Genomic DNA, 14,260 nt, shown 5'->3' on the forward strand with positions numbered 1-14,260 from the left:
CCAGCCTGGCACCCTGACACTGCCAGACACCGGGTGAATGCAGTGTCTTGGGTATTTAAATAAGCCAAATGGCTCATTTAAATATGCAGATCTGGATCACGCTCAACGAGGGCAAGATCCAGATCAGGCCGGGCGGAGAGGGTCGGGCACAATGTGGTGGCTGAATGCACCCAGTATTTCCCCCCAGAGACAATTTTCTTGCTTGAGCAACTTTCAAATTCTCCTGTGAATGCCAAACAGATTAAACAGGGATCCCGTTTTGTCCTGGGTGGGAAAATCCCTTCTGCAAGCTTGGCCTCCTGTTCTAGATGAGGAGGAACTGAGACCACAGGCGAAACACAAGGATGAGTTGAGAGTACAGGACGGTTGTATTCTTTGGAGGACAGAAGTGGTCATTCCAGCCCCATGTCATTCGCAAAGCTCAGATGAAGTCCATTCAGCTTATCCTGAGTGAAAGATTTAGCAAGTTCGTACTTTTGGCGAACAAAAATAGATCAGGACTTGGAGAACAAGATGAAATCCTGTTCTGCAAGTCAAGTGAAGCAAAGATTAATGCCACCAACACCACTCCATCTGTGAAAGTGACCCGACACTTCCTGGTTTAGACTTCATGTGGACTTTGCAGGACCTTTTATGGGTCATATGCTTCTAGTCATTGTGGGTGTGCATTCTAAGTGGTTAAAAGTAATAATAATAATAATCTTTATTGTCACAAGTAGGCTTACATTAACATTGCAATGAAGTTACTGTGAAATGCCACTAGTCACCACATTCCGGCGCCTGTTTGGATACACAGAGGGAGAATTCACAATGTCCAATTCACCTAACAGCACGTCTTTCGAGACTTGTGGGGGGAAACCGGATCACCTGGAGGAAACCCACACAGACAGGGGGAGAATATGCAGACTCCGCACAGACAGTAACCCAAGCCGGGAATCGAACCTGGGACCCTGGCGCTGTGAAGCAACAGTGCTACCCATTTGTGCTACCATGCCACCCATAAGCAGCATGTAATAGGTAAGCAGGCAGTGGGCTTTATGGGTAGAATTAGGAAATAGAAAAGGATTCAATACCATGGTGGAAGTCATGTATGTGCTCCCTGGTAACAGGTGTGTGGTGGCAGAATGTATCAGTGCAGGGACTAGACAGTCTACACAGACAGTGACCCAAGCCGGGAATCGAACCTGGGAACCTGGCGTTGTGAAGCAACTGTGCTAACCACTGTGCGTGTGCACATCATCAGCAACATTACAGCTTCAATTACAATAAAGAGATTGCGCCAATGTTTTTGCGACTCAATGCTTTCCGGATTCTCTGGCTTCTGATAACGAGTTGTTGCAAGAAAAATGGAATATGTCATGGTCTTTTTACTGGTCTTTTTCATCCTGCATCGAATGGTGTAGCAGGGCAAGCTGTGCAGACACTGAAAGAAGGACTGAAGGGAACGGCAGACGGTATTTTGGGTCCTCACGGTTCCTGTTTCAGTACCGTGTGATACCACAAGCGACAACAGGACTTTCACCAACTGAAGTGTTGCTGGGTAGGTAACCAAAGTTTCACCTGGATCTGCTACATTCAGGTGTCAAAGTGAGAGTGGAGAGACAGGAAAAGCAGAAGGAGAGGCAGGACTACCCTGCGAAGGAGAGGCATTTCGATCCGGATGACTGAGTCTATGTTCGGAATTTCAGCAGCACAGTAGCACAGTGGTTAGCACTGTGGCTTCACAGCGCCAGGATCCCAGGTTCGATTCCCGGCTTGGGTCACTGCCTGTGCGGAGTCTGCACGTTTTCCCCGTGTCTGCGGGGTTTCCTCCGGGTGCTCTGGTTTCCTCCCACAGTTCAAAGACGTGCAGGTTAGGTGGATTGGCCATAATAAATTGCCCTTAGTGACCAAAAAGGTTAGGCGGGGTTATTGGGTTACAGGGATAGGGTGGAAGTGAGGGCTTCAATGGGTCGGTGCAGACTCGTTGGGCCGAATGGCCTCCTTCTGTCTGTATGTTCTAATGGCTGCCTGGAGTCATTCTGAACCAACGTGGTCCTGGGTCCTGTATCGCTGGTGGTGAAGCGGACAAATGGATGGGTCAACAGTAGACACCAAGATCACCTCTTCTACGCCATGACTCTGAGACAGCTACGTTTCCAGATCACAGGGCAGCAGGAAAGGTGGCTGTGGAAACTCAAGAGGAAGTGGTTCCTGTTGTCCAGCGGCATCCAGTGGGCGCAACACTCCAAGAGAGATTGAAAGACTTCCTTGCGCTCACAACCAACCAACCTGCTTCTGTGCCCTCAGGTCTAGCTCAACTAAAGCAAGACTTACCAGAGAATAGTGAGTCACCAGTGGTTCTGCATAGATCACAACATAGTTGCAAAGTTCCTGAAAGATTGACGTAATAGTTGCGACATGTGTGTTACGATGTTTGTTGTTGGTAGCTCTCCTTCAGGGGAATTGAAATTTAAGAGAGGAGTGTTGGAGAGTGTTTTTAATAAGCATCTTCCTATTTGATTATGTGTATTGATGTCTTTAACAAAGTTGCGCCTGCGTGTGTTATGTTATCGGGAGCGCAGGCTTGCGCAAGTTTACAGTTTCGCCACAAGGAGCTTGTGTATTGCCGCGTTCTCTATTATTACCAAACTTTATTATTACCTCAATGTTTCCTGAAGTAACAAAGATTTAACTTTTACAATGGGTTCGACTACGTTTCTTGTGGCCAAGTTACCACAGTAACCATGTCAGATTAAAACATTAGGGGCGCAATTCTCCCATCGGGAGACTAAGTCCTGACGCCGGTGTGAAAAGTGGAGTGTTTCACTCCGGCGTCGGAGGCTGTTCCCAGCCCCCTATTCTCCTGCTCCCGGGGGGGTAGGAGCGGCACCGCGTCATTTACGCGTGCCGGTCCTTGGCGCCGCGTAAAAGCGGTGCCGCGTAAATGACGTCACCCGCGCATGCGCGGTTGCCGTCCTCCCCGCGGTCGCCCCGCGAGAAGATGTCGGATGGATCTTGTGGGGCGGCGGAGGAAAGGAGGTCCTCCTTCAGAGAGGCCGGCCCGCCGATCGGTGGGCACCGATTGCGGGCCAGACCCCTTTTGAGCCCCCCCCCCCAGTGCAGGAACCCCCCTTGCCCCCCCCCCCACAGGCCGCCTCCCCAGCATTCCCGCGCTGTTCCCGCCGGCAGCGACCAGGTGTGGATGGCGCCCGCGGGAACCTGTCGTGTTGGGCAGGCCGCTCGGCCCATCTGGGCCAGAGAATCCCCGCTCGCCCCTTACCAACGACAAGCGGCGATTCTCCCAGCGGCCAGCCGTGATTCGCGCCGTGCCGGTTTGGGGGGGGTGGGAGAATTGCATGCGGGCGTCGGGGCGGCGTGTCGGGACTCGCGCGGCACCCGGGCGATTCTCCCACCCGGCGTGGGGGAGGGGAGAGAATACCGCCCTAGCTCTTTAGAGTCCTTGCTCCTTAAATTTGGATCCTCTCTTTCTCGCACTCCTGCTGAAAATGTCTAGTCATTGGGACAAAGCTTGTTGCACGCTCAGCAGTGCCCTCAGCTGGAATGTTTAAAATCTGCAAAGAGAGAGCTGCCTTTATCTTGCGTTTTTCGCAACCTCATGGCAGGCTTGGTTTGAAGCCAAGTAGGTACTTGTAAAAAATTTATAAAATCCCAATTCGTTCTCATGTCGAAAATGCAGCAAAAGATTTGCACACAGCAAGGGTCCACAAAAAAGGATCACAATCTTCTTTAGGTGTTTGTTGAGAAATTAATATTGACCAGGACACAAAGGATATTTCCCCTGCTCGTCTCGAAATACGGTAGCACAGTGGTTAGCACGATTGCTTCACCACGCCACTGTTCGATTTCCGGCTTGGATCACTGTCTGTGCGGAGTCTGCACGTTCTCCCCGTGTCTGCGTGGGTTTCCTCCAGGTGCTCCGGTTTCCACCCACAAAGTCCCGAAAGACGTGCTTGTTAGGTGAATTGGACATTCTGAATTCTCCCTCAGTGTACCCGAAAAGGCGACTAGGGGATTTTCACAGCAACTTCATTGCAGCGTTAATGTAAGCCTACTTGTGACACTAATAAAGATCATTATTATTATTAAATTGAACCGCAACTGTCTGAGAGGTCAGTGGGGTCCTCAGTTGAAATCTCAGGTGAAGCACAGCACCTCTGACACTGCTGCACTCCCTCAGTACCGTACAAAAGTGTCTGGCCTTGATGCTGTTATCAAGTTGTTTGAGTGGGGCTTGAACTCATCAAGTTTTGTGACTCAGAGGCTGGTGTGTTACCACTGAGTCATTGTTCACAGACATTAAAAGGAGCAGGTCTTACATCATTTGAGTTGCAATTTAAAAAATTAATTGGAGTGTGTGGATTAAAATTTAACGTTGTTTATTGCCATTGCTTTAACCAGTCAAATGCCTTTGTTCATTGGAACAGCAGGTTTCCCCCACCACCCCCCATCACCACCCCCCATCACCACCCCCCATCACCACCACACACACACACAGTGATTTTTCTTGGACTGGTTTGATGGAACTGAGTGGCAAGCTTCGTCACTTTGGAAGGCTTGTTTCATTCATTCATGCAATGTGGGTGGCACTGGCTCGGTCAGCATTTGTTGCCCAACTCCAATTGCCCTTGCGAAGGTGGTGCCTTCTTGATACGCTGCAGTCCATGTGGTGTAGGTACACCCACGGTGCAGTTAGCGCGGGAGTTCCAGGCTTTTGTCCCAGTGACAGTGAAGGAATGCCAATATGTTTCCAAGTCAGGATGTTGAGTGGTTAGGATGGGAATTTTTCAGGCGCTAACTTGCCCTTCTAGATAGTAGTGATCAGGGGCGTCATTCTCCGACCCCCCGCCGGGTTGGAGAATCGCCGGGGGCTGCCGTGAATCCCGCCCCCGCCGGTTGCTGAAGTCTCCGGTATCGGATATTCGGCGGGGGCGGGAATCGCGCCGCGCCGGTTGGCGGGCCTCCCCACTCGATTCTCCAGCCCGGATGGGCCGAAGTCCCGCCGATAAATTGCCTGTCCCGCCGGCGTGGATTAAACCACCTTTTGAACGGCGGGACAAGGCGGCGTGGGCGGGCTCCAGGGTCCTGGGGGGGGGGGGGCGCGGGGCGATCTGGCCCCGGGGGCTGACCCACGATGGCCTGGCCCGCGATCGGGGCCCACCGATCCGCGGGTGGGCCTGTGCCATGGGGGCACTCTTTCCCTTCCGCCTCCGCCACGGTCTCCACCATGGCGGAGGCAGAAGAGACACCCTCCACTGCGCATGCGTGGGAAACTGTCAGCGACCGCTGACGCTCCCGCGCATGCGCCGCCCGGGGATGTCATTTCCGCGCCAGCTGGCGGGGCAACAAAGGCCGTTTCCGCCAGCTGGCGGTGCGGAAATTCCTCCGGCGTCGGCCTAGCCCCTCAATGTTGGGGCTCGGCCCCCAAAGATGCGGAGCATTCCGCACCTTTGGGGCGGCGCGATGCCCGTCTGATTGGCGCCGTTTTGGGCGCCAGTCGGCCGACATCGCGCCGTTTCGGGAGAATTTCACCCCATGTGTTTGAAGGTATTGAGAGTGATTTATTTTTAAAAATCAGAGTGTCTTCTGGACAGGATTAGTGAGGTTGTTCCTGGCACTTGCAGCACTTAGCGCCATTCCCTGCACTGAGGAGCACTTCCGGCATTTTTAAATGGTGCCCCGATCTCTCGGCCCCCCCAAAGCGACCTCACGACCCACCCAACCCAATGCCCCAACTCACCTAGAAGGGGGTCCTCGTAATCCCAGAACCCACCTCACACAGGCAGGGCACCCCCGGGCCCGATCCCAGTGCGGGCAAAATGTCAGCTTGGCACCTTGGCACTGCCAGCCAGGCTGGCCCACCTGGGTAGCCTACAGTGCCAGGCGGTAAATCGCGCCCACTATCGAAGGAGCCTTGGTGAGTTGCTGCAGTGCATCTTGTAGATGGTACACACGGCTGCCACTGTGTGTCGGTGGCGGGGGGGGGACTGAATGTTTGTAGAAGGGATGCCAATCAAGCAACTACTTTGTCCTGGATGGTGTTGAGCTTCTTGAGTGTTGTCGGAGCTGCACCCATCCAGGCAAGTGGAGAGCATTCTGACTTGTGCCTTGTAGGTGGTGGACAGGCTTTGGGGAGTTATTCAACGCAGGATTCCTAACCTCTGACCTGCCCCTGCAGCAACAATATTTATGTGGCTGGTCCAGTTCAGTTTCTGGTCAATTGTAACCCCCAGGATGTTGACAGTGGGGCAGCAATAGTAACGTCATTGAATGTCAAAGGGCAATTTTTAGACCCTCTCTTATTGGAGGTGGACATTGCCTGGCACTTGTGAGGCGCAGAATTTACTTGTAACTTGTTGGCCCAAGGCTGGATATTGTCCAGGTCTTGCTGCATTTCGACAGGGACTGCTTAGAGTAGTTAAAATTCAGCCACATTGCAGTAGATCTGGGGCGACATTCTTCGGTATCGGCGCCTTGTCCGCCGACTGGCGCCCAAAACGGCGCAAATCAGTCGGGCATCGCGCCGCCCCAAAGGTGTGGAATGCTCCGCATCTTGGGGGGCCGAGTCCCAACCTTAAGGGACTAGGCCCGCGCTGGACGAATTTCCGCCCCGCCAGCTGGCGGAAAAGGCCTTTGGTGCCCCGCCAGCTGGCGCGGAAATGACATCTCCAGGCGGCGCATGCGCGGGAGCGTTAGCGGCCGCTGACGGCATTCCCACGCATGCGCAGTGGAGGGAGTCTCTTCCGCCTCCGCCATGGTGGAGACCGTGGTGAAGGCGGAAGGGAAAGAGTGCCCCCACGGCACAGGCCCGCCCGCGATCGGTGGGCCCCGATCGCAGGCCAGGCCACCGTGGGGGCACCCCCCGGGGCCAGATTGCCCCGCGCCCCCCCCCCCCCAGGACCTCGGAGCCTGCACGCGCCGCCTTATCCCGCCGGTAAGGTAGGTGGTTTAATCTACGCCAGCGGGACAGGCATTTTAGCGGCGGGACTTCGGCCCATCCGGGCCGGAGAATCGCCGGGGGTGGGGCCCGCCAACCGGAGCGGCGCGATTCCCGCCCCTGCCGAATATCCGGTGCTGGAGAATTCAGCAACCGACGGGGGCGGGATTCACCTGTGGGGGGTCGGAGAATCTCGCCCCTGGAATCTCATGTAGCCAGACTGGGTTAGGATGGCAGATTTCTTCCCCTGGAAGACATTAGTGAACCAATTGAATTTTTACCTTGACCCAGTAATTTAATGATCATTATTAATGAGACCCACATTTATTTCAGGTTTATTAATTAAGTGGATATGCATTACCTTGACTGCCATGGTGGGACTGGACTCCAGAGGATTAGACCAGGGTTCTGGATTACTAGCGCAGTAACATCAGCTTCCACAGCCAACGGTCCACTGGGCCAGCTACTCAAAGCATACGCAAGACCAACCCAGGAGCACTCCTTGTACTGAAGGTTTACAGCAGAATATTTCAGTCAAATGCATTCATTAAGGATCAATGGAATAAACCAGCGAGTGGAGCAAACTGACACTATGTGCCTCCCTGTTAATTACAACTACATATTCATAGAATTATAGAATTTACAGTGCAGAAGGAGGCCATTCGGCCCATCGAGTCTGCACCGGCTCTTGGAAAGAGCACCCAACCCAAGCCCACACCCCCACCCTAACCCCATAAACCAGTAACCCCACCCAACACTAAGGGCAATTTTGGACACTAAGGGTAATTTAGCATGGCCAATCCACCTAACCTGCCCATCTTTGGGCTGTGGGAGGAAAGCGGAGCACCCGGAGGAAACCCACGCACACACGGGAAGAACGTGCAGACTCCGCACAGACAGTGACCCAAGCCGGGAATCGAACCTGGGACCCTGGAGCTGTGAAGCAGTTGTGCTAACCACTATGCTACCGTGCTGCCCATTAATGCTCATAAGGTACAGCAAGTAATTAGGAAAGCTAATAGGATGTTATTGTTTATTGTGAGGACATTTGAGTACAAAAGTAAAGAGGTTATGCTTCAGACATTGATAAGGCCACATCTGGAGTACTGTGTAAGGAAGGGTGTAAATGCATTGGAAGCAGTTCGGACAAGGTTTACTCGACAAATAGCCTGGAATTGGCGGATGGACTTATGAGGAAAGGCTGACCAGACTAGGCTTGTATCCACTGGCGTTTAGAAGAGTAAGAGGTGTATTGATACGGTGGATGTGGGAAAGATGCTTCCTCTTGTGGGAGAATTTAGAACTCGGGGGTCACTGTTTAAAAATAAGGGGCGGGACTCTCCGCCCCGCCACGCCACATTTCTGCGCCGACCCGCTGGCGGGATTCTCCGTTACGCCGGCCGGCCAATGGGGTTTCCCGTTGTGGGGTTCGGGAAACCCCCCGGGCGCCAGCAAAACGGAGCATCCCGCCGGCGGAGAATCCCGCCCAAGAGCTCTCCCAATTAGGACACAGATGAGGATCATTTATTTTCTCTGAGAGGTACTCTTTGGAACGCTCTTCCTCAAAAGGCAGTGGAAACAGAGCATTTTTAAGGCAGAGCTGGGTAGATTCCTGATTAACAAGGTGGTGAAAGGTTATCGGGGTAGGTGGGATTGTGGGGTTGAGGGTACAATCAGATCGGCCACGATCTTATTAAATGGCGGAGCAGGCTCGAGGGGCCGAGTGGCCTACTCCAGCTCCTAATTCATATGTTCGTATAAGCAGCTTTTTGCAATGATTACTAATGCAATGACAATCAAAAAATACAATCAAAGAATTTAACCTCACGCGCTCTTTGTAATTTCCACAGGAAGACAGTAAAAGGCACTTGGTCCTCTTTCCATTACATCTATTAATTCTGGCTGTAGACGATGAGAAAAACAAGTTTATTTATCAGGTAAAAATCTTTGTGTTGTCTTCATTTTAAATCAGATTACAGAACTATGGGTTGATGCTCCCTCACTCGACAGTGATGTGTTGGGTGTTCTGAATCACATACAGGTCACCAACGCTTGAAATAGTGCAACACTATTTTATTGAATCATTAACTGTTTAAACATACTTGAACTGTGGGTTAATACGATACTAGCTTTAACTAAAGACCTTTGCCTTGTCCTAACCAGTCGATGCACTCAGCACATGGTGAATGTCCGTGTTGCAGGCTGCGAACTCTGTCCTCCTAGCTAGCTGCTACTCGAATGAGTGGGAACTCTGATGCCCCCTGTCTTTATAGTGCGTGTGCTCTCACTGGTGATTGGCTGCGGTGTTGTGTGTGTTGATTGGTCCCACTGTGTGTCCATCAGTGTGTGTCTGCACCATGATATACTGGTGTATATTATGACAGACAGGCTTGTACTTTTCCGTTCAATTCAATGGGTGGAGAGCGAATTGAGATGTCGAAATGCTGTTGCTGTTGCTACGGACCAATATAACTCCCTGAGACCCAATAGTATGATCCAAACTTCGAGCTATTTGCTTTTGTACTTGACCTGGTGAGGGGAGTCCACACTGTTGGAGGGGGTGGGGTTGCAGGGCAGGTGGGTGGTGGGGTTGGCGAGGGGATGTCGGGGGGGGGGGGGGGGTGCATTGCAAGAGAAATATGCAAAATTGACTTCCCTTGCTGCCTACCTTTGTCAGATGCTGTTCGGCCTTATCCCAACCCATTATTTCTGAGGCCATGTTTGCTATTTCTCGGCTATGACAAGGCTGACAATATAGAAAGAAAGATTTTCATTTGCCGCTCATGACTCGATGACATCCCAAAAGTGCTGGACAGCCGACGAATTACTTTCGCAGTGGAGTCGCTGCTGAAATCTAGGAAGTGCAGCTGCTAATTTGCACACTGAAAGTCACACAAATGGCAATGTGGTAATGATCAGAGAGTCTGGTTCTGTCATATTGTTCCAGGGATAACTATTGGCCAGGATACGAAGGGTTAATTCTCCTGCTCCTTTTCAAAACTATGGACTGGATTCTCCGATTTTGAGGCTATGTCTGGACGAAGTGTCTGGTTTTACGCCAAAAAGGTTGGTGCCGCCCCTGCACCGATGCTCCGACCGGTGAGAGGCTAGCAGCCGCACGGCCTTCCCGATATAAACGGCTGGTTAATTGCCGGGTTCGTAGCCACGCATGCGCACGGCAACGACCTGCAGTAGTCTCGCCGTAAAACATGGTGCCGGCCCCGCGGGGACCCGACCCGCCAGATGGTGCCCCTCCTGGACACCCCCTCGCCACCCCCCACCAGTCCCCCCAGCCCTTGCCGAAGCCCTCCTGGCCAGCAGCACGGCTCCCGCCTGACTGTGGCGGCACTGGACACAGTTCACAGCCGTCACACTGGGTTCCAGAAAACTGAGAACACACATGTCCCGCGTCATCGAGAACCCAGCCCATCGGGGGCGGAGTATCTCAGACATTCATCAATTCAGATACATTTACAGCAGGGAAGGAGGCCATGCGACCCACCGTGTCCACTCCAGTCAACAAAGATCTGACTATACTATCCCGTTTTCCAGTGCTTTGGCCATCGCGCTGGAGGCTATAGCAGCAGAAGCGAATATCTAAATACCTCTTAAATGTTACAAGAATTTCTGACTCGATCGCCCTTTCAGGCAGTGCGCTCCAGACTCTGGGTGAAAAAGTTTCTCCTCAACTCCCCTCTTAGCCTTCCACCTCTGACCTTAAATCAATGCCCCCTGGTTATTGACCCCTCTGCTAATGGAAAAAGGCACTCTCCTATCCAACCTATTTACATCCCTCAAAGATCTCTGGTAGAGTTTGGAACCGAGGGAGAGAATATTCTCCACTTAGAGTGAAATTGTAATGCCATGTATGAGGAGCAGCACGGTAGCACAAGTGGATAGCACTGTGGCTTCACAGCGCCAGGGTCCCAGGTTCGATTCCCCGCTGGGTCACTGTCTGTGCGGATTCTGCACGTTCTCCCCGTGTCTGTGTGGGTTTCCTCCGGTTGCTCCGGTTTCCTCCCACAGTCCAAAGACGTACAGGTTAGGTGGATTGGCCATGATAAATTGCCCTTAATGTCACCAAAAATGTTAGGAGGGGTGGATTTGGTTACAGGGATAGGGTGGAAGTGAGGGCTTAAGTGGGTCGGTGCAGACTCGATGGGCTGAATGGCCTCCTTCTGCACTGTATGTTCTATGAATCTGTGTATAAAGGATACATGTGTCAAGTGACATGTGCATCTGGGGGACAGAGGCAAGAGATGCCTGTATAATACATTTGTGCATGAGGGAGTGTGTGAGAGATGTGTGTGTGGAAGAAAGCTGTGTGCAGTAACACGTGTGCAAGAGATTCAGCTGCCAAATAGTTTAGAGGGAAAACTGCAGCTGGGGATCCAGGTTTAACAAAAGTATCCCAACACTTTGGGGGAAAAGAGGGAGCCTGAAAACTCCACAACCACTCCACTGTCTGGCTCTGGATGGAACTGGTGAATTGGTAACATTTCGCTAACGCCCTCTTTATTTTCCAGGGGTTGTTACCACTGTCAGGGATTTCAATCAAAGCATCAACAGAAAACACTTTTGAAATTACCGGTAAGAGCAATAGACGTTCCGCTCAATATCACATCGCTGTTTGTGGGAGCGCACAGGCTGTAACTTGGCCACTGCCTTTCCGATTTATACAGCTCTTCAAAAACATATTTATTTTAAATGGGTTGAGACGTCCAGATGGTTGTGACAGGCGCAATATAAAGACTTTCTTTGTCATATCTTCACTGAACTGATAAGATATTCAGAGCCTTCCAAATACCAAGGATGTTTGCAGAGAAAGTTCATCCACGATCTCACTGGACATTGTAATTTATCCAGACAGCTATGACAGCTAATTTGTGGGGCTGGAGTCGCCACTGACTTATTAAACCACCCATTGTCTAGTAGACGACATTACGGCATATTAATAGTCGATCGTCAGTCGTATATCGGTGGTACAGTGGTTAGCACTGTTGCTTCATAGCGCCAGGGTCCCGGGTTTGATTCCCGGCTTGGGTCACTGTCTGTGCGGAGTCTGCGCGTTCTCCCCGTATCTGCGTGGGTTTCCTCCGGGTGCTCCGGTTTCCATCCACAAAGACGGGCTTGTGAGGTGAATTGGACATTCTGAATTCTCCCTCAGTGAACCCGAACAGGCGCCGGAGTGTGGCGACCGGGGGATTTTCACAGTAACTTAATTGCAGTGTCAATGTAAGCCTACTTGTGACAATAATAAAGATTATTATAATTATTATTATTGATTACATCTTGAGAAATCAGCTAACTGCAGTTAATAATAGTTTTTGAGTGTGCAATAAGGAAATAACCCACTTTCGACAAAAGGGCATCTTTTCTGTTCCATTTCTTGAGATTGTTCTGTACATTACAGTGACACCTGTCCCTGGCACTCTGAGCTGTTTGACTATGTGAAAAGAAAACTACATTTATATAGCGCCCTTCCTCAGCTTCAGGCTATCATGAAGTTCTTTGAAACCGATTCTCTACTTTTGAAATACCTTTGCTGCTTCGATAAATGTGGCAATTAATATTAGTTAATTACTTTGTAGATTTATTCAGCACAGGTGGAATTCGCCTCTGGGATCTGGGATCACATTCATGTCAGACTAATTCAGATCTGCCCTGTTTGACTAGCTGTAGAGATATTGGGCATGATCTACCCGTATGGGCCATAGCGCGATATTAGCCAGAGCACTGAGAAACATCCCACTATCCAACGGGTAGATGAAGAACCTCAGCAGGGAACTCCCCAACGAGGCTGCACTAACCCCGCTCGCTGGCCGGAACGCCTCAGTACAGCGAGATATTGGGATGCCATTCAAAAATGGCATTCCGATCTCACGAGCCCCCAGCGCGACCCTCAACCCCCCCCCCCAAGGCGCAACTCGCTATAAGGGAGTCACCGTCCCCCCCCCCCCCACACCATACCCCATGAAGGGCACCCCCAGGCCTGATCACCACCACATTAAATGCCAGCTTGATACTTTGGCAGTGCCAAGCTGGCACCAGCAGTGCCAGGGTACCACCCTGCACAGAGAGCATGCATGGGACCTCCAATCTCCTGGGAGACCCTCACAAATTCTCCCAATGAGCCAGAGAAGACACAGCCAGAGTGAGACAGCAAAGAGTGAGTTTGGGAATTTGAAGCTAGGTGGGAATTGAATCAAATCAAATCAGTAAGGCAGCTCCTTTTAAATTTCAGGAGTTTAAATTAATTTAAATTAATCTAGAATTGTGCAGTGTAGGTTAACAAGGGCTGTCCCACCCACGCACATAACTGGTTGGCAGTTAAGTGTCAGTCACTTTAATCTACTTTGATCTAAAAGCAGGTGGGGGAGGGGAGTCAACTCAGGCCAATTTAAAAAGAGCAACTTGTAACTCACTCCCAGTGAGTGCTCCCAGTGAGCCAGAGAAGACACAGCCAGAGTGAGACAGCAAAGAGTGAGTTTGGGAATTTGAAGCTAGGTGGGAATTGAATCAAATCAAATCAGTAAGGCAGCTCCTTTTAAATTTCAGGAGTTTAAATTAATTTAAATTAATCTAGAATTGTGCAGTGTAGGTTAACAAGGGCTGTCCCACCCACGCACATAACTGGTTGGCAGTTAAGTGTCAGTCACTTTAATCTACTTTGATCTAAAAGCAGGTGGGGGAGGGGAGTCAACTCAGGCCAATTTAAAAAGAGCAACTTGTAACTCACTCCCAGTGAGTGCTCCCAGTGAGCCAGAGAAGACACAGCCAGAGTGAGACAGCAAAGAGTGAGTTTGGGAATTTGAATCTAGGTGGGAATTCGAAGCTGGGTGGGGAGGAGGTGCTTTTTATCCCTGGTAAGTGACTGGGAAGTAGTTTTTCTGTTTTCTTTTTCTTTTCATTGGTATATTCATTTATTTTTTCTTCATTGTTTTTCCCCCCGGAAATTGTAGTTGTTGAAGTTAACCGAAGGTTTAAGACATGGCAGGAGATCTCAGACCCGTGTCATGCTCCTCGTGGAAGCGATGTGGAAGCTCAGGGACACGTCCACTGTCCGTGGCTCCTTCACGTGCAAGAAGTGTGTCCAGTTGCAGCTCCTATTAGACCGTTTGACGGCTCTGGAGCTGCAGTTGGACTCACTTTGGAGCATCCGCGATGCTGAGGACGTTGTGGATAGCACGTTTAGCGAGTTGGTCACACCGCAGGTGAAAGGTACTGAGGGAGATAGAAAATGGGTGACCAAAAGACAGAGCAAGAGTAGGAAGGCAGTGCAGGTGTCCCCTGTGGTCATCTCCCTGCAAAACAGATCTACCG

General features: G+C 51.1%; 1 protein-coding gene across 1 annotated transcript in view; it reads left to right on the forward strand.

Annotated features, from left to right (window-relative positions):
• LOC140392596 (probable pleckstrin homology domain-containing family N member 1) overlaps positions 1-14,260 on the forward strand; it is a 63,985-nt gene that overhangs the window by 17,345 nt on the left and 32,380 nt on the right. Inside the window, exons 5-6 of the mRNA XM_072477997.1 lie at positions 8,788-8,874; positions 11,464-11,527. Coding sequence (XP_072334098.1) covers positions 8,788-8,874; positions 11,464-11,527 — 151 coding nt within the window. The remainder of the gene's footprint in view (positions 1-8,787; positions 8,875-11,463; positions 11,528-14,260) is intronic.

This window comes from Scyliorhinus torazame, chromosome 16 (assembly GCF_047496885.1).
Source record: "Scyliorhinus torazame isolate Kashiwa2021f chromosome 16, sScyTor2.1, whole genome shotgun sequence".
Classification (NCBI taxonomy): Eukaryota; Metazoa; Chordata; class Chondrichthyes; order Carcharhiniformes; family Scyliorhinidae; genus Scyliorhinus; species Scyliorhinus torazame.